This window comes from Maniola jurtina, chromosome 7 (genome assembly GCF_905333055.1).
Source record: "Maniola jurtina chromosome 7, ilManJurt1.1, whole genome shotgun sequence".
NCBI lineage: Eukaryota > Metazoa > Arthropoda > Insecta > Lepidoptera > Nymphalidae > Maniola > Maniola jurtina.
Window position 1 is genome coordinate 8,676,737 of NC_060035.1, and position 21,099 is coordinate 8,697,835.

At 38.1% G+C, this 21,099-nt stretch overlaps 2 protein-coding genes across 4 annotated transcripts; both read left to right on the forward strand.

Annotated features, from left to right (window-relative positions):
- Positions 1-101: 101 nt before the first annotated feature.
- Positions 102-21,099, forward strand: LOC123867169 (kelch-like ECH-associated protein 1). Of its 3 annotated transcripts, XM_045909081.1 has the most exons (14): positions 102-370; positions 3,351-3,361; positions 6,305-6,457; positions 9,122-9,235; positions 10,387-10,551; positions 11,365-11,514; positions 12,763-12,879; positions 14,464-14,625; positions 15,010-15,201; positions 15,587-15,718; positions 15,946-16,025; positions 16,778-16,983; positions 17,517-17,693; positions 17,955-21,099. In XM_045909081.1, exons 3-14 carry the CDS (start codon positions 6,311-6,313, stop codon positions 18,245-18,247), a joined length of 1,935 nt encoding a protein of 644 aa, XP_045765037.1. In that variant the 5' UTR covers positions 102-370; positions 3,351-3,361; positions 6,305-6,310; the 3' UTR covers positions 18,248-21,099. The 3 variants fall into 3 exon arrangements, with proteins under 3 accessions (XP_045765037.1, XP_045765036.1, XP_045765038.1); XM_045909080.1 differs by lacking the exon at positions 3,351-3,361 and having other exon boundaries at positions 102-392; positions 6,307-6,457; XM_045909082.1 differs by lacking the exons at positions 3,351-3,361; positions 6,305-6,457 and having other exon boundaries at positions 102-392.
- LOC123867182 lies at positions 2,386-4,129 on the forward strand. The gene is made up of 2 exons (XM_045909110.1): positions 2,386-3,161; positions 3,418-4,129. Exons 1-2 carry the CDS (start codon positions 2,739-2,741, stop codon positions 4,111-4,113), a joined length of 1,119 nt encoding a protein of 372 aa, XP_045765066.1. The 5' UTR covers positions 2,386-2,738; the 3' UTR covers positions 4,114-4,129.

Genomic DNA, 21,099 nt, shown 5'->3' on the forward strand with positions numbered 1-21,099 from the left:
CACACGCGCGCCAGCAAACGCCACCACAGACGAAGTCCCAAAAGATTTAGGTAAAATCCATAGATATGATAGAGATTGTGGTCCGGATTCGTGGTCTGTGATTGTCGTATAATCTGTAGGCAAAGGGGGATCAAGGGATTTTTTTGAGTGATTTTTTGAGACTATAGTTTTGTTTTTTATTGCAATTAATTAAATGAAACTGAATTGTAATTTTATATGTATCAGGCAGTCCTATATTAGTTTAATTAGTTCGCGATTTAGCAATATCGATACCGAACACTAAATAGCAAAATTTCATAGGTATTGATTTGATGAAGACTGCAATAAAGGATGTTTTCATAATATTAGTGATAAGTGTTCAAGTTTAGTGCTATTGTATATTTTATAGTAAGGTAAGGCTGTGAGCTTATTTAATTTATTTAATATGTTTTGGTGTGTTACCGGCTGAATAAAGCATAATAATTTTATGCTTTTTGTAATGTTTGTACTAAAACGAAAGTTAACAGGACTATTATATTATTGAAATAATATGCAATTCACCACAATTTACTGAAAACTATTTAACCAAAAGATAAGTAAGATAAGGTTATGTGGCTAATTCTGTTGTTCGCCATTTCTAACAGCCAAAATAATTAACACTGGTCTGCAACAAATCTTGGACATGAAAACTTTGAGGATATGAAGTTTCCAGAAGCCTTTGTAGTAATTTTTTTTTTGGTACTAAATTCCGAGAACTAATAACCTCAACAAATACTAATCCTTTAAAGGCTGCAAATATTAAAAAAGTTACATAAAGCAGAAATAAAATCATGGACCATGTTAGTAGAATCAAGTTAAAGTTTACTTAAAAAAATGAATCCATTTATAGGATCACTTTCTTGTCTGTCAGTCTGTCCATCTGTCGTGTCTGTCAAGAAAACGTTTATGGTACTTTCCGTTACCCTAGATAAAATTTGACAGGTAGCCTACCTACCTTATAGCACAAGTAAAGGAAAAAATCCGAAAACCGTAAATTTGTCATTACATCACAAAAAAAAAAATTTACGTGTGATAAAATTCAAAGTAAGATAACTTTACCAAGTGGAGTATCACCAAGTGGAGGCCAAGTGTGAGAGACTCGCGCACAGTGGGTTCCATACTCGGGTATTTGGTAAAATGCTATCCTGTGAAATACCATAATAATTATTCGAGAACCTTATTTAGATGATTTTAATCTTTTGGAACTAAATTCAACTATTTTGTAAATATTGGAGCCATCATTAATATAAATTTTTAGCACATAACAAGATTTATTTTTAAAAATCCACTACATCAAAAGTACATGTGATACATTTTTTTTTATTGCTATATTTGGCTATCAACCCTATCATTCATAATCATGCATAATAAGTAAGCAAAACATTTTTACAGTCCAGTCAACAGATTATGGACTGATTTTATTAATTTCGGCCGTAAATCAAACAGATTTAATATGAAACTATGCTGATAAAAATAAATGAGCCTCAACCACTAAGCATTACAAATTAAAATTAAGAGGGCTAAGGCGTAGGGAGTAAGATATTTTTGTATATGGTTTAGATTCTACAGGGGTGACATGTTCACTTTGTGACCAAACCCCTATAAATAAATTTGATATGATGAATGATAAGATGAATTTTGAAAAAAAAAAACTACTAAGCACCTTTATAAATAAACAGTCAGTGTTAATTATTATTATTTAGCAATAGATGATTCTTAGGACTTCCCTCTAAGTAATTATTGAACTTCTATTCTTCCAACCTCCATCATCCTCATGCTGCAGGGGTACATCAGTTATGTATCAGGTATATAATGTCATCTCATTGCCTTCCCATTATAAAGTGTAGGCCTCCTATCAGAAGAGAAGGGTTTAGGCCAGAGTCCATCATGCTGGCCATGAGTGGATTATACTTTATTATTAAGTACCTACTCTACATGATATACTTGACAAGATTTCAATTTAGTACCTATTTTTATTTTTATTGCCTGTTTGATTTGGCGCGGACTTCAAAACTACTTAAAATATAAGTTTTGATTGTTTGTTAATTAGTGTAGAGTAAATTATAAAAAAACCCCATCATCATATTAAACCTTATTAAACTTTATTTTAATTGTTTTTTATTTTCATGGCGGTCATTTTGAAATTGTTAAAATTAGAATAGAATACCTATGTTTTTTATTCAAGTAAACTTTTACAAGTGCTTTTGAATCCTCAAAATAATTTACCACTTATTCCTTACTATAGCGCGGCGGCAATAGAAATACACATTCTGTGAAAATTTTAACTCTCTACCAATATGGTTAACGAGATACAATCCACTGACAGACAGACGGTCGGACGAACGGACTGTGGAGGTTTAGTAATAAGGTTGGCACCCTTCGGGTACGGAACCCAAAGAAGTCGATCGGTCGTGCTCCTTTTGGTGCGCAAGTGCGCAACGAAATAGGCACCTACCTATCTAACACGCCAGCAATTTCTAACACGATAATAATAGAAATTGCAGGACAGTTTTGTATTATGCTATTGATGAAATTTTCACAAGCATATGATATTTTATTCTTTTAAAATGCTGAATGTGCATTTCTTTTTAAAGGTTTAAAAATAGAACAAGACCGCGCATGCTCGAACTGACGCAAATGAAAATTAGCTAGCGTGGAGTGTGGTATCTTGTGTGGATTTGTGATAAGTTCAATACAGTTTTTAAGTTGTTTAGGTAAAAATGAGTAGTTCATCGGAAGAAGAATTATTAGATTTTGCGCCGCCTGATATAGAAGATAAAAAGACATCGTTTGAAAACCTGTTATTACCGAAATCGAGGGAGAAATATAAAAAGACATATGAAGATTTCATCAAGTGGAAAACTGAAAAAAAAGTAAATTCTTTCTCGGAAAATGCATTTTTAGCATATTTCAATGATTTAAGTAAAGACAAAAGGCCATCTACATTGTGGTGTGAATATTCAAAGCTTAAAACTACAATACGTTTAAAGGAAAATGTAAATATTGGCGATTACGCTAACCTAAGTACATTTTTAAAGCGAAAGTCACAGGGATTTATGCCAAAAAAATCTAAAGTTTTATCTGGAAACAATATTGAAACGTTTATAAAAGAAGCCCCAGATGAACAATATTTGCTAGAAAAGGTAGGTAAGACTTTTTGTGCAGTAAGTAGCTAAATTATTATGGAGCCTGCTGCGAGCCGTCCCGCGCCGGTCGGAGGAATAAAAATAAATACATACTCCTAGTCCTAAGCCATCGCCGGTCGGACTGCTAGACAACAATCCGTAAAATTATTGCGAAAGTAGGTAATTACCTTTTTGTATTAATAGTGCCTCTATTCATATACATACCACTTCGTTAAACTGTGTACATACTTAACATAATAATTGTTTGTTGCAGGTCATTCTTATTTTCGGCGTTAATGGTGCATGTCGTAGCAATGAAATGACTGCACTCACAATAAATGACATCGAAACTTACGATAATAAAATGCTTGTTCGTGTGCGCGGCTGTTCAAAAAATGACCGAATGTTTATAGTGCAGGATGAACTACTAAAAGTCGTACAGAAGTATCAAAAGCTCCGACCAGTTGGTATAAAAAGTGACAGATTTTTCTTAAATTTTAAAAATGGAAAGTGTACCAAACAAGTAGTCGGACGTCATAAAATAGCAGCAATACCTAAGCGTATTGCTACTTATCTTGATTTGCCTGATGCAGAATCGTATACAGGACATTGCTTAAGAAGATCTTCCGCCACTCTTCTCGCTAGCGCAGGAGCAAATGTGCTCACTTTAAAGAGGCACGGTGGATGGTTATCAGATAAAATAGCCGAGCGGTATATTGAAGAATCGTTTGGAAAGAAGTCTAAGATAACCATAGAAATAAATAAAGCTACATTAAAAACTACGCCTTCCGAACCTAGGCCGTCAACGTCATCTGCAGTACCGTTCGATGAATTGACTACTGAAACTTCCACTTCTTCAACACTGAACTCAAGCCCAAGTGTTCAACAAGTCAATTTACCTGACAAAAGTGTTCAATTATCAATGGCTAACTTTACAAACTGCACTGTTATTTTTAATATGAATAATTAAAGTTTCGTTTCTTGAATTCATTTGTTTATTGTTTCTTCGCTAATTAGAAAACTACTAAGTATAGGTACAAATCTGCCTGAAACGGCAATTAACCTTTCTATTACCCACGTGAATATCATACCGGAGAGTCGGTCTCTGGGACCGCAAATTGTAGAGCATGTTTTTTATTTATATTTTTAGGATTCCGTACCCGAAAGGTGTCATGTCATGGGTGGTTACAAGCCTCCGCTGTCCGTTTGTCTGTCTGTCTGTCAGCGGGTTGTATCTCGTGCACCGTAATAGGTAGAGAGTTTAGGAATTTTCACAGAATGTGCATTTCTAATGCCGCTATAACAATAAATAATAAAAATTTAAAAATGGCCGCCATTGAAATTAAAAAAAGTGTTATTTTTGTACGATGGTACAGAAACCTTCCGCGAGTCCGACTGTTGTGAAAAAAAAAAATGCTTAAATACCTAATTATTTTCTGCATTATAATCTTGGTAATTATTTACCTCTCTTTCTAATAGTTATGTTTAAAATTTCAAGTCACCAGCTGATCGGGAATTTAGTTTCAAATCGATTGCATGTGCCGAACAATTGTATGTGTCGACAAAACGAATCAACAGACCAGAAAGCGTGTTGTCAAAATGACTACTTCGATCAAAAACGTAACACCTGCCTATATCCGCGTCGTCATCGGTCTCACAGACCGATTTTTGGCAAGCACTACCAAGTACCTAGGTACCAACTTTGCTGCACTAAGATGAAATAACAAGAAATCATGAAGCTACTAGAAAGACCATTGCGTAGCCGACTACATTTTCAAAAAATAAAACTTGTCGGTCTGAAAGACTCGCGCGGGTATAGGAAGGTTAACGAACTCGTTCCGTTCATCACTTCGGTAATACTCGGCTTCGCCTCGTCCTTCCAATATTACCTACTCGGCTTTCTTGTCTAAGCCGGAGCCCGGAAATTAACCAATTGACGGCTGAGCTCGGCCATAAATTGCTTTATGTCTGGCCTGGAATGGACGTTACTGAATTTACCTAGGTACTATTTTGTGATGAAATAGTAGAATATTCACCATCTTACTTATATTAAAGTACTTTTCTCAAATAATGCGCGGAAATTAAAACTAAGTAGTACCTAGGCAGAACTTTTTATTTAAAAATACAGTTGTTGAATGTACAATTTTCGGAATTTAAATTAGACGGGATTATGTTATTTGGGATAGTTAAGGGATAATTCTAACGAGGTCGAAGTTTGTTGTCTAGTAGTCTCTGTGGTGATTCTGTATTTCAAAGCTTTGAGGGGAGGTCGATGGTCGAGATTGGATACTTTCGTTGATTTTACGTGTAATGCTACTTTTTCAAAATCAATGGCGAACAACGAGCAACAATAATTTTACCCGCGTTAAAGTGTTGTTTTGTTTTTCAATAAACAACTTTTTATTTGCAAGAAAGTTTTCAGTTTGGTCAGTACAGCAATTTCGATTCATATCGAAGAAGGTTGTTAAAATAGTGCTCAAACCAAGCAAGTTTGAGAAATATCGGTCAAACGGGTGGGCCGTAAAAAGTTAGCAGACAGACAGATATTATACACTATTTCGTATTTATATACTATAAAGTTGAGAATGGATTAGACTAATTGAACATTGACTGTTCGTTCATGTTTTATAAAAATCCCGTAGGAACTCTTTGATTTCCCGTGATAAAAAGTAGCCTAGATGTCACTATCTAGATCTTTCACCATATTCATAAAAAAGTCAGCTCGATCCTTAGCTCAGTTAGGAACTGCGGTGCGATTGAAGAACAAACTAGCAGCCAGCAGCCATACTTTCGCATTTTTATTATTAGTAATTTCTCATGACATGTTCTAAAATATAGATGATGGTGAAAACCACCATCAGTACCCAGCTTGCAGATCATAAAATTAGTTTAGTAACATCTCAAGAAATAGACAGTAGATAAAGAAATAGTTGTACAAGTATTGGATCTTAAAACTAATTTATTAACTATTTCGATGAAAATTAATTAACTTTTGAGTTCATGATTATGACTGCCAGCAAACCTTAATAAAATATGCCTACCCTGGTTTTGCACCCCGTGCACGCCACTGGCGATTACATTGATCGTAGATTGCGCTTTTGTTTCTATAATATTTAGAGATTATATCTATTATGTATAGATAACTTTTATTTCGGTAACCCAGGGCAATGGAGACGGAAGATGGCGTGGGGCGCAACCTGCTAGACGACATGCCGCCCATCAACTGTGAGCTGTTCGAGGACCCGTACAGCGGCAGCAACGACATTGGCGATATGACTTTCTGTCTAGGGAACTATGTACCTGACTTTATGAAGGTAGATGAACCTTTTGTGTCACATTCCAAATTTTATTAATACCTGCCCAATTTGGTTCGCTGATTGCCTGTCCGTCCGACTGTTTACCTATCCGTCCGGTTCACGAGATACAGCCCGCAGATAGACAGACGGACGGAAGGCCAGCGGAGCTTTGTAATAGGGACCCGTTGGCATCCTACGGGTACGGAACCCTATAAACGTTCGCTCACTAAGAAAAGTGTATTCGGAGCGCGCTCCATACACACGAAATTATATCCTCGAATGAATATTAACCAACCAAAGACAATGAAATTTTATTGACACTTTCTAGAAAGTTATATCTATGTCAATTCCGTAGTTTACCAGATTGCCTTAAAGTAGGTACCTACCTAGTTTCAAAGTTACAATAGGATTAAATATTTCTTTCTACCTAAATCTAGAACTAGACTTTGAACCTTTATAAAAACAAGCCTAAGTATTTATTCCCTATCTCATAATAATTTAAAGATAAATGTTTTAAAGTTATTATCTTTGTAAGTATATTAAAATAGCAAGGCGCCATGACGAAGCAGATTTTTATTGTCATCGCAATGTTGCGGCTTGGGATTCTTGTTTAAAGAAATGGTTTCCTATAACTGTTGTAAAGCATAACACGTTACGATGACTTGCACGTTTCTTATAGCACTGACCTGATCAAATAAAGACAGGAACTGTAGGGTTATACCAATTTCCAGTGTTCAGTGCAACGACTTTGATCACCTTGGACCATTATGACCATTTTCAGGCTTCTGTAGGGACCCGAAGGGTGTCAACGTGCCCTATTACTTAACTGATTTCCGCTTTCTGTCCGTTCGTACGTGTCTGTCAGCTGGCCGTATCTAGGTAACCGTAATAGGTAGAGAATTTAAAATTTTACAGAATATGTATTTCTATTGCCGCTATAACAACAAAAATAAAAATTTCAAAATAGTCTCCATGAAAAAAATAATATTTTTTGAATGATGGTACGGAACCCTCCGTGTGGGAGTCCGACACGTACTTTACTTATTTTTTTCTTTACAAAGATCGTCAGGTAAATCTCATGTTTGGATTATGATCTGATTAACACTTTCGGAGCTGGAGGGCGAAACTCCTCAATGGGTGACAGCAAGTAGATGCCGATCAGTGTAATGTAATAGCTTAGTAAAAAGTAGATTTTTGCCCATAATACATACATTTGCATTCCTTCACATATAAAAAATGTAATAATAACATATTCATATTTCATATTTATCCCACCCAATAGGTATAGGAATAGGTAAGCCCACCCAGGTGAAGCCAGGGGTGGGGCAGCTCAATTAGTAGGTATATCTATTATCTAATGAAAAGTTTTATTTTGGCTGTGTCTAATAAGTAGGTAATTATCAACAAAAATCAAATACCTTCCAGCTATCAGATTATAATCACAGAAACCAAAACAGATGACGTAGAAAGTTTTGGAATACTTTATCTGCGAATTACCATAATATTATGTAAATTAAGTATGTACATAGTATAGTCTTATTATATAACTCTATGTATACAACTATGGTAAGTTAACGCAGTGCCCGGTAAAACCGACTGTGGTTTTGTGGCACTGAATGTAATAAAAATGCCCTGTACTTTTTATAAGTTTAATAAATAAAAATCCATACTATCCATACTATAATATTATAAATGCGAAAGTGTGTCTGTCTCTCTGTCTGTCTGCTACCTTTTCACGGCCCAAAAGTTTAACCGATTCTGACGAAAGGTACAGAGTTAGCTTATATCCCAGAGACGTACATAGGCTACTTTTTATCCCGGAAAATCAAAGAGTTCCCGCGGTATTCCTAAAGATCCACCTACTTAACCTATTTGTATGAAATTTGGTACCGAGGCAGCTTGCGTCCCTGTGATTGACATAGGCAACTTTTTATCCCGGAAAATCAAACAGTTCCCACGGGATCTTTAAAAACTCTAAATCCACGCAGACGAAATCGCGGGCATCCTCTAGTAAATAAATGAAAATGTCAGTGTTATTGAATGGGAAGCCTCCATGTGTACTACCATATACTTACTGCCTAGGTCAACATTCAGTAACATAGGTAGGATTAGTAGTAAGTACTTATAGTAAAGTATGGAACTAATACCGTTTTCGCTTGTCTACACTACACAACAGTTAGAGTTGCCAGGTGGAAAAATTGGTCAAGTGCGAGTTAGACTCGCACACGAAAAACTTTTTTTTTTAATTATTATAGCTTCTATTTTGAAATTTTTATTATTTGTTGTTATAGCGGCAATAGAAATACACATTCTGTAAAAATTTCAACTCTACCTATTACGGTTCACGAGACACAGCCCGCTGACAGACTGACGGACAGCAGAGGCTTCATAACAGGGTCCCGTTGGTATTCTTCGGGTACGGACCCTAAAAAGGATAATAATGCATCACCTAGTAATATAATATTGTGGAGCCTTTAAATCTCCACGTTCGAAAAGCGTACTGAAATCTATAAAATTGTCAGTTCTTTTAGCCATTGCACTATTTTCGCACGTAGGTAAACTTAATACAAGCTTTCGCTTTATTAGATGGGAAAGGCGAAAATAAGTGAAAAAAGTAAAAAAAATCTTAAAGCCCATGGGCTGCTAAATTGGTAATATTCTCTCTATTGACTCTTGTTCCAGATGCTTTTCACTATGCGATCTCACCATATGTTGACCGACGTCGTTTTAGAAGTTGGCAACGAGTTATTTCATGTTCACAAAGTAGTCCTGGCTGCTGGCAGCCCTTATTTCAAGGTAATAAAGTTAATTTAATTTAAAACAACTTTATTGTTAACAAAATTACAAAGAGTAAGAATACAGGATACACTTAATTAAACAAAGTTAAATTACCAACAAGCTGAAATCACGATGCTATAGGCATAACAGAATACATTACTCACTATTTTACGTTATGGTACAAAAATTTGCCACTGTGGCCGATTCTGTTGTTCACAATATCTAAACTAAATTGACAGATCTAAATCTAGTGCTACCCTTTTTATAATGCTCCCTGCCGAAAAGGATATATTTAATTATGATCAGTGTTGTAAAATTACACATCCTAATAATTTATTTATAGGTAAATATGTAGATAATTTATCAACCATAAAAGCTTTATATAAGTTCAAGTTATGATAAACGGTAACTAATTAAACTAGAATGTGTCGCGATATCTGGCTACGCACTCTACGTTAGTTGACAGACTAATTGTGGACGTCGACGTACTATGACCCCCATCGTTTGTCGCATAACGACACGCCACGATAAAGGTCGTAGCTCACTTACACGACACGCCACGATAAAGTCGAAGCCCGCTAACACGACACCGCTGCAACACAGCTCCTGCACAACACCACCTGTACAGCTAGCAGACAACTCGCTGACCCCGCGCCTACAGCTAGCAGCCCACTAGTGCGGCGGGCGGGTGGCAGCGGCCGGCCTTCCTCCACCCTCGCACGTACGCCGACCTTTAACACGCTTCATAATTTGGTTGGGTGGGAGCGGAGTCTTGTAAATCAGCTATGACCTTTAGAGCTTGTTTACACATTTGTACCTAAACCTACATTGTGTCAATTATTTTATCATCGTCAATCGATAGACTGCTGGACATTATGTCTCTTGTAGGGACTTCCACGAGCCACGGTCTTGCGCTAACAACTCCCTGCGACTCGTTTGATGTCCTTTGTCCACCTATCGAGGACGCCGCACTTTCCTATGCGAGGTCACCATTCTAGCACCTTGTGACCCCCAACGTCCATCGGTTTTTGGAACTATTTGCCCCGCCCGTTGTCACTTCAGCTTCGCAACCCGTTGAGCTATGTCGGTTACTCTGGTTCCACTACGGATCTCCTCATTCCTGATTTGATCACGTAGAGTGCCACATAATGTGAGATAATTTTTCACAGGCAATGTTCACAAGCGGGCTGAAGGAGTGTGAGATGTCGCGCGTGCGATTACAAGGCGTGTGCCCGTCGGCGATGGCCTGGCTGGTCTACTTCATGTATACGGGGAAGGTGCGCATCACCGAGGTCACCGTGTGCCAGCTGCTGCCTGCAGCTACAATGTTCCAGGTATTACGTTTAGACCACACTGCAAGTTGCAACTCAGTCTTTAGTGTCCAAAACTCTTAGAGTCCTCTATGTCAAAAGTCGTAGAAAAAACAACAACTGTGGAATCAGCTCAGTATTTAGAGGCTTTTATTCAGAAACTATAAAAGCTTTAAAACTTATACTCAGCACATAAGGCCTGTTTTATGCCGGAGCAATTACATGGAAGGTGCAGCATTGCTACAAATCGAATCACTCTTTTTTTTTCCACGCTGAAAAATTAGAATACATATTACGGCACAAATGCAGTGTGCCGGTGATTCTTGTTCTTGCTACATTTTAAATTATTCGAACATGCAGCCCTGTGAAATCTCAATATTAAACTGTATTTTGTCGACAAACAGTCTGGTATTAAAGATATCTTGGGGAGGAAGAGGTTGTGTGCAAGCACTTTTTGATAAGCATTTCCGCTATAGTGTATCTAGACAGCTAGTTTATATAATTGACCAGGTTGCAGAAATGCTCCATTATTTTTATCAAATTCTTTGTGCATGTTTTATTAAGTCTGTTGGTTTCTTCAGAGTAATGCAAAGCTAATAGAAAACAAGCCAATTCAAATAAAATCGTTAGTATTAATCAACTGTTTTAGTACATTACACTCTATAGATCTCAGCCTTTTTAGGCGCATTTCTAGATATCACAAACTTTACTGTAGGACGCTCTTTCATTAACTGTGTAGATAAGAGAAATTATTCAAATGTGTGGTGTAGACAAGATGTAGAAGTAGTTGTTTTGTATAGAGTATGAAAGGACAAATATTGTAGTTGTGCGCTGCAGATATCCAACGTAATAGACGCGTGCTGCGCGTTCCTCGAGCGGCAGCTGGACCCGTCCAACGCCATCGGGATCGCCAACTTCGCGGAGCAGCACGGCTGCGTCGAGCTCAAGCAGAAAGCCAACCAGTTCATTGAAAGACATTTCACGCAAGTAAGTTGCCAAACTCGGAACATTTCGTTACTTCTTCGATTATATCTTCTATTTATTACCATCACCAACCGATGGAAGTCCACTCCTGGACATAAGTCTCTTCTAGGGACTTTTCCAACGCTACGCTTTCCGGTGCGAGGTCACCATTTTACCACCTTGGGACCCCAACGTACATATTGTTTTTCGAACTGTGTGCCCTGCCCATTGCTAGTTCAGCTTCGCAACCCGTTTAGCTATGTCGGTTCCTCTGTTTCTCCGGGATCACATTCCTTCTATCTATACTTTTAATAGAACTGTAACTAGATGATTTCTGTACATTACCTAAATATACCTTTTTTAAAATCTTAATCCGAGGCAGCACTATTATCGGTATAGAGCTCAGTTTTGTCTGTCTGTTCAGTGTATCTGAATTCAGGAGAGTTTTTATCGGTAGAGCGAGCATTAACGAATCAGAGGTGATTTCGATCGTAACACTGTAGCTCTCATTTAACCGTAATCGTGCTCCCGGTCTTGGCTATATAATTTTGAAAAGTAACATAATTAAAACTAATCTGTTTACTATACATTGGGTAAATCCCCTATGAGCTTACGCACTAATTCATATAACACCAAAATATAAGCTATTTTGGAAATACCTGCACATATTTACAGCAGTCATTCAACAGGGATGTACTTAGGTAAATATTGATACAAGTCAGCGTATTTTTATCGTTTATTAGTAGATAAGAGCGCTCGCGCTGATTACAATTGGCTGAGTCACGTCGTGATTCTATTCAATCTGTTACTTAAGTGCGTCAGCGTTATTGTTCACTCGATTATAGTAACAACAGTAGGTACACTAATTATAACATCATAGCACCAGTTAATTAGCTACTCCTTTCATTTTTAGGGTTCTGTACCCGAAGGGTGCCAACGGAACCCTAAATATTAATAAGCCTCCGCTGTCTGTCCATCCATTTGTCTGTCAGCGGGTTGTATCTCGTGAACCGTAGTAGGCAGAGAGTTGAAATTTTCACAGAATACGAACAAAAATAAAAATTTCAAAATTGCCGCCATGAAAATTTTAAAAATTAAGTGTTATTTAAATAAAACGAGGACGACGCCGGCGTAAAAGATAATCTTAATTAAAAATTTCCCCGCATCCTCGGTGATAATTCGCATTTCTATAGCCGCAGACAGTAGAATGGATTACCTACACGTAAAATAATAACTATGAAATTGATTAAAAATAATAGTTTTCTTTTTCAGGTGTGCCAAGAAGAAGAGTTTTTACAATTAACGCCCCAAGAACTAATATGTTTGATACGGAAAGATGAACTTAATGTGAGAGAGGAGCGAGAAGTTTACAATTCGGTATTAAGTTGGGTAAGTGCTGATTACGCATAATAATTTGTCCATATCCATACTAATATTACAATTGCAAAAGTGTGGCTGTCTGTCTGCTAGCTTTACCCGCCACTCGTTCCGAACCGATTTTAACGTTTGGTAAGCGACAGCTTGCATTCCGGAGAAGGACATAGGAATCGAAGAGTTCCCATGGGATTTGTAAAAAACTTAAATCCATGTGGAACGTGGATAAAGTTACGCGCATCATATACTTAATAGGAACTGAGATAGTGATCATGGAGCTGTATTTAGACTACTTTTTGTCCTGGAAAATCAAAGAGTCCCCGCAGGATTTTTATTAAAACCTAAATCCACGCGGGCAAGTAATAAATAATTCATCGTAATCGTATCACAAGCAATAATAATAATTATTACCCGCCATATAATCCTAAGCGGTGAGTATCTATTGAACATACGGAACGCTGCTGCTAGAAACATCCTGCTGGTTTTATCCCCTTTTGACAAAATTCAATAAATAAGTACTATAGCCCTTACTATAACTATCCCAAAAGTGAATTCTATTTGCCAGTGAAAGAACTTCTTCAGTAGATCCAGATAAAACTAAACTATAATTAGTATGCTGTGTGTAATCTGTGGAAACTAGATGTTTATTTGTTTGTGGGGTAAACCTAGTAAAACCAGAAACCGTTCAAACCTTTTGCTGGAATTTATTCTAGATTAGGGGGCTTTTGACCTTGATTGGCGTGTTTAACACTGCACCTAATCGCACAAAACCACAGTAATCATGACTGTCAAGAAATAAACCATATTAAGGAAAACATCATACCTGTACAATAATTATCCTTATTGCTTTTTAGGTTAAATATATTTATAGTTGTTTGATATCTTATGTAATTTATGATCTTTGTAGATGTAAATAGCAATTGGAAAGTGTCTTTTATTGGATAGTTTGAGCTAAAAACTGCTTTCGCTATTTTACCACTAGTATCATTAGCAGGGGACTTAAGGCTGTCAAGTATCTTTAAATTGGCTACGCAAGAAGACTCGCTCCGTCGCCCATTCATTTAGCTTCACCTACTCTACCTTCGTTTCGCTACGGAAGTCGTCGGCGGACTTCGCTCGCCACCTCACCCGCTTCACATCACTCGACCTCGTAGCCTTGCTTCATTCAGGACCTCCTTTACGAGCTTCTGGCTTCGTAGTTTACAAAACTACTCTAGGAGTAGGACAGACAAAATTGCGTGGGGACCGAGTGGGCAGTTTTCGTTCTGGACCACGTTCGAATTAATTATGGATGAATGAATGAATATACTTTTATTGTACACCACAAAATTAGTACAGAAAAACACATACAAAGCTTAACAAAATATAGGTACAATTTGGCGGCCTTATCGCTACCTAGCGATCTCTTCCAGGCAACCAAAATGGTCCAAAGGATATAGCTATGAACTTGATGATGATTTATCCCAGCAAGGTACTTTACCTGAGTGATAGGGCACCACTAACGCACGGCACCGCATACACTTCCAATACAATTATTATTGATCTGAAGAAAGGCATTTAATTATTCAAAAATACTCAAGTATGAAATTTTATTTACAGGTAAAGTTTGATGAGGATCGGAGGTACCCGCGAATGGAGCACATACTGCAAGCTGTGCGATGCCAGTACCTCACTCCAAACTTCTTGAAGGAGCAGATGAGTACGTGTTCCGTGCTGAAGAAAGTTCCCGCCTGTAGAGAGTACCTCGCTAAAATATTTAAGGTTTATTTCAACTTTACATTCTAATTACCTACTTATTTACTCTCAAAATCTCTATGTTGAAAAAAAGCAAAGTAGAGAGTACTTCGGTTTTTTCAACATACTATGAAATGTTTTAATCAGTCACCCATATACATATAGCTATGACATGGACATACAAGTCCAATTTTAGAATCGAAGCTTGATTGCGGATGTTTGCGATGGAAATTGGACACCTAATCAATGCACCTAATGGAAAAAAGTATAATTGGAAGCGGAATTGATATTCATTTCAATGTTTAGGACTTGACTCGCAATCGTTACCGGTATGAGTGAGTGAGAAAGAGCACAGCTTCGTCTCTGTTGGGTGTCCCACGATACCTCACGGCTTTTTTATTTTCGTGACAGGATCTGACGCTACACAAGAAGCCTGTGGTGAAGGAGCGGCGGCCCAACACGCCGCGCATCATCTACGTGGCGGGAGGCTACTTCCGCCACTCCATCGACGTGTTCGAGGCCTTCAACCTGGACGACAACTGCTGGACCACGCTGCCCCGGCTCACCGTGCCGCGCTCTGGACTGGGGGCAGCTTTCCTTAAAGTAAGGATTTCATTTTTCAGCAGGCTTTTTCTGATACCAGAGGGGAATCTGAAGATATTTCCTGGGGAATAGATAAGGTTTCTGGGCGTAAAAACCTGCCACGCATCTCGCAGACTCAAGGAACTTAGAAGGGGCTTTTCAGCGACAAAATATATAAAAAAAACCATTGAATATAAAACAACAAATAAGCACACGTGTCAAAAATGTTGTTTGGTTGGTTGGTAATAATTAATCAGAGATTTTCGGTCGAACAGGGTACGGGCACATTCCAAAACCATACATCTATCGGAAAAGATAAATCCAACCTAACAGTTTGGTCCATTGATCAAAAATAATGTTAAGAATCTAGTGATTCTTTGAATAAGCATCCCAATTGTTTGTATAGGGGTTTTTCTACGCGGTGGGCGGACGCAACACATCCCCGGGCGCGTCATACGACAGCGATTGGGTCGACGTGTACAGCCCCAGCGCCGAGCAGTGGCGCCCCTGCAGCCCCATGGCCACGCCCAGGCACAGGGTACGAGTCTTGTGTCCACATACTACTAACTCCCGAAAACATCCCCGGGCGCGTCGTACGACATCGACTGTGTCGACGTGTACCGTAACCTGGGTTAACGTATATTGTATGATTGACGCTACATCATACAATATACGTTAAATCATACAAACAAGCGTGACTAGTTCAAGCCACAAATTCATGCTGCTTGTACGTTTTTTTCAATTTTCACTTGCTTGATGTGTCAGGTCGGAGTGGCGGTAATGGACGGTCTGCTCTATGCGGTAGGCGGGTCTGCGGGATCGGAGTATCACAAAACTGTAGAATGGTGAGTATGCAACATATAATATCGCCACATGTTTATACTAGATGACGCTACTCACACTCATACAAAATAATCATGCAGCAATCACGCGATACGAACCTAAGACAGGAAGCAAATTACTAGATTGCACCACAGATATCTTGAATCACTATGAATCCTGTAATTTGCTAATGAAGAGGTAATCCCAGAAGCCTATTCCTATCCTAGCCTATCCCACAAGTTCTAAGATATAACGGTCGGACCAGCTAGGTCCTGGGCATGATACCCGCTCAAAGGAAGATCTTTCTATAGTTATGGTGGCTGTCCACTCCATTCAGAAGTAACAGATTTTTCTGAGCTATGATCTGAGATATGATCAAAGTACCAGCTGAACGCTCTTGTTCAGTTAAAAGGTTTGAAATTCAACATACATCTGATTCAAATCCGTCACGTCGCGTCGTCGGTGCAATACAGTAAATAGAACAATATAAATATAGGCCAATCACGCACGCATCAATGCGAATCCCATACTCATTTTATACTGTTTAACCCAATTAGACCACTATGTCAACAATCATTTTTGTCGTTACCAGACTGTTTGTGTGTACGTCTGTTATCATATTCCTCAAAAATTACACGACTGATTTTTATGTTACCACATATTTGAGATAAACTGACTGGTATAAGCTTTAGCCTCTGGGTCTAGAAACTTCCGATTTTTCATGTAGATTACAAATAGAGACCCCCACTTAACTTAGGTCAACTTGTTTCCGCAGCTACGACCCCGAGAAGGACGCATGGACATACGTGGCGTCGATGGGGCGCGCGCGGCTGGGCGTGGGCGTGGCCGTGGTCAACCGTCTGCTTTACGCCGCGGGTGGCTTCGACGGCGCGCGCCGCTCCGCCTCCGTCGAGTGCTACCACCCCGAGAACAATTGCTGGACCGAGGTCGCGCCCATGCACTATGCGAGGAGCGGCGCTGGTACGTACAGGTTTCGTTTTGACCGACATTTTATCAATTCGACCAATAATATGTCTCGGCTAATTTCAATGGGCACAACAATTTGTATGGTAATTTTTAACTATACTCCATACTTAAATGCGAAAGTATGTCTGTCTGTCTGCTACCTTTTCACGGCCCAACAGTTTAACCGATTCAGACGTTTGGTACAGAGTAAGCTTATATACCGGGGACGGACATAGGTTACTTTTATCCTGGAAAATCAAAGAGTTCCCACAGGATTTCTGTAGACCCATTCGCTTGACCGATTTGTATGAAAGGTACCGCGGTAGTTTGCGTCCATGTAATTCACATAGGCACCTTTTTATCCCGGAAAATCAAACAGTCCCCACAGGATCTTTAAAAACCTAAATCCACGCGAAGTCGTGGGCTTCCTCTAGTAATGTAATAAAGGCATTCTTCAAAATTTGCTATAACTCGATGAAAATTATTTTTTACTTACGCCCAGAAAACTTTTTCCTAATATCAAAGTAAAGTGTAACATCTGTGTGCAGGCGTGGCAGCGCTGAACCAGTACATCTACGTGGTGGGCGGCTACGACGGCGCGGCGCAGCTCGCGTCCGTGGAGCGCTACGACACGGAGCGCGACACGTGGGAGGAGGTGGCGCCCGTGCGCGCCGCGCGCTCCGCGCTCTCGCTGGCCGTGCTCGACAACAAGCTCTACGCCATGGGTGAGTAAGAGTGTACCGATGACCGACGGCTCCGCGATAAAACGTATATCGTTCCAACCAAACCGCTAATAAATCGCTTCAAATGCATGGAAACTTGTGTGTTTAGTATATGTTGTGACAATCTTTGTTTCTGTTTTTAAGTAGTTTGCATTATAGTTCAAATTAAAAAATATTGACTTGCCAAAGTTGGACCGGAAACTTAACAAAAACCGATTGATGAACAGGTTTTACTAAACAAAAAACATCATATTCACATTACAGGTGGTTACGACGGCACTGCTTTCCTAGACATTGTGGAAATCTACGACCCGTCCACAAACACTTGGAAGAGCGGCACGCCGCTCACGTCGGTGCGGTCGGGGCACGCGTCCGCTGTATGCTACCAGCACGCACCGCCGCCCGAGCCCGACGCGCCTGCGCTCGTGGCCAAGCTGCCGCGCCGTGCGCCCGCCGCGCCCTCCGCCGCGCCGCCGCCCGCGCCCGCCGCCGCCGACGACGTGCCCATGGCCAATAACATACTGAGCAGCCTCTCCACCTCACATAGACGATTATAGCGAGTACCCCTACCCCTAGTGAGAGTTTTTGAAAACGAAAACTAAATTCGAGATTTCAATTTTCCCCTAAAATCTTGCATAATAAAAATAGGTTGGAGTCACGAAAAAAGCTCTGCGCATTTAAAAATACAGGAGTTTTTAGATCCATTGTAACCTCGACTGTATATTTTCGAAATACCCAAATAAATCAGTTTTCGTGATTTGTGAACTCTAAATTAGGGGTGTACTACATACAGCAAGACCGCTGGAAAAATGACATGAGTTTATCGACAAGACCATTCTTTCATATGACAGTCAACCATGGTACTTTTTATTACTAAGTAGTTGTTCTCTTGCTCTGACTTGTGACAATTCAGTGATTGTGTTATGTGTAACTTCGTCAAACACGTCACGTAAGTTGAAAAAAGTGGCACAAACTGCAGTTTTAAGCTACACTATGCACTTTTGTATCTGCTACTGGATATTTTCCACATTTCTGTATATTACTGTATTTTTATCAAACTTAACCGCCCGTTTTGATCAATGTCAATTAATAATGCTCCTTTAGGCACTTGTCCGACCGCCGACGATTAGCGAGAAATGAGTTGAGCTAAAAACAAGTTAGTGAGTGATGAAAAGCGAGTGCGTAGTAAGGATAGTTTTTTAGCTGAGCTATAATCGAGTGTTAGTCTAGCACAGGCGAGTAATCGCCCGTCATACATTAATTTAATCTCTGCGCAAACTGCGTGCGTGTATAATTCACCGCCAAGAGAGCGTCGCTGAGCGAGTTTTTCTTTGTTAGCTCTAGTCCCTGCGAGAAACTAGTAGTTTTCACGGGCGCAGTGTGTGCCGTCAGCTATCAACTAGTAATATCGAGCGAGAAAAAAGTCCTAGGTAATCGCTACCTGCGGCGGCAGTGGGACAATTGCTTTACTGTCAAGTTAATTTTTAGTACAGCTCACATATAATCATAATTTTATGTTAACTTGTGAATAAATAAAATATTATTTATTATGAATCGTGATAAGTGCAATATAGCTCACATAATCAGTGATATAATTTTATATATATATTAATATAAAATATTTAATAAACCAGTGACATCATTTTATACTACCTTGTGAATAAATAAAATATTATTTATTTATTGTGAATTATAAGATAAGTGCAATACAGCTCACAAATAAATCAGTGCATAATTTCATAATATTATTTATTATGAATCATGATAAGATTAGGAGAAAATATTTGATATGATTATGTTTCTTTACACTTTTATAAATGTAAACTTTGAATCACATTTTTATGCTAATTCTGCTATTTATTTTGTACGATTAGGAGATTTGTACCTACAATTGTTTGTTAAATTATTGTCTTATATTTAGAGATAATTAATATTATTAGTTTAGTAATAACGTTAATTATCTCAAATTAAATCTATTCTTAAGTTAATTTAAATAAAAAATATTATTTTTTTATAAATTGTACACTAGTTCAGTCTTCTACAGAACATTTTTTTAGAGAAAGTTAATGGGAGTGAAATAATAATTAATTTAAAGGTGTGTTGGTTTGTTACACTTTCAAGGATCAAGCTCCGAACGGATCTTCACAAAATTCGACACAGAGACACTTGGAGATGGATGTAGGATATTTTGATCCAAAATTAAGAATTTTTAAAGTACTTAAAACGCGAAGACTTCGCGGATATATATGTAATATATATTACATTTTCGCGTCCCGCGGGAACCATCTTTTCCAGCGGATTTTCCAAAAAAACTTTTATATTAACCTTGTCCGAACAATAAATTAGAAACACAACAAAAAGAATTATTCAATTTGGTCCAGTCGTTCTCAAGTAATGGCGTGTCCGCGTGTCACAGCTGTCTCTAGCTCGTAGACAAATGAGTTACAAATCTGAAATTTTGGTATTTGGTGTAGAACGTTGGACCAAAACTAAATATTGAATTAGAAATTCTATTCAATTCTTTTTCAGGGGGGCTCCCATACATGAAAAAAGAGCCGGAAAAAAGTTTTTCGTACATAAAAGGAAAAACAGAACCCTTACTTTTCTTGCCCTTGCATGTGGGGTAGGTATCATTGATAGAGCTTATTGAGTAGAGTACGGATAATTTTTAATTTTATTTTCATCTTAAAAAATAGAGACTGGGAGGCCTTCAAAGTCGTCAGTTTTAGACTGTTTTTATGATGGAGGCCATCTCAAAAACTAATTAAAATTTAAACTAAATAAAGGAATATGAAATTTAGGTATATTCTGTACCATAATTAATACTCTATTTAAAAAACTATATACTGAAAATAAAAATTTATAAAATGGTTTGTCAGCTGTGACTAAAACAAACGAACATTTTTTAGGTTTTTCTTTCACGGTTTATTGCGATGCTCTAGCTCAGAAAAGAAATATAATATCATACACCCAAAATAATAAGATGTTCATAATTATGTAAGGAACCCTAAAAGAGTGAGGCCCGGTTCACACTGGGCCGATTTTTATATTCAATATTGAGAGTTGAACCTGATTGATTGAACAAGAAGCTATAACGCACACTAAGAAAGGATTTTAAGATAATCCCAACATATTTTTAAAAACCTATATCCACGCAGAAAAAGTCGCGGAACTTACGAAGTTTTTTTTTAATAAATGTCTAATCTCGAATCCATTATTATAGTACTTATCTTGAAATAATTAATCTAAACCTTGTAAATAATTTGAATGTATAATGTTTAATATTATAACAAAAATACCTATTTCAGAAGCTGTTATTGTGATTACCGATTATGTATCGTTACAAAGTTATGTAAATATAGTAAATAAGGCATATTTTGTAAGGAAAATAAAGACTGTTATGGGAGTA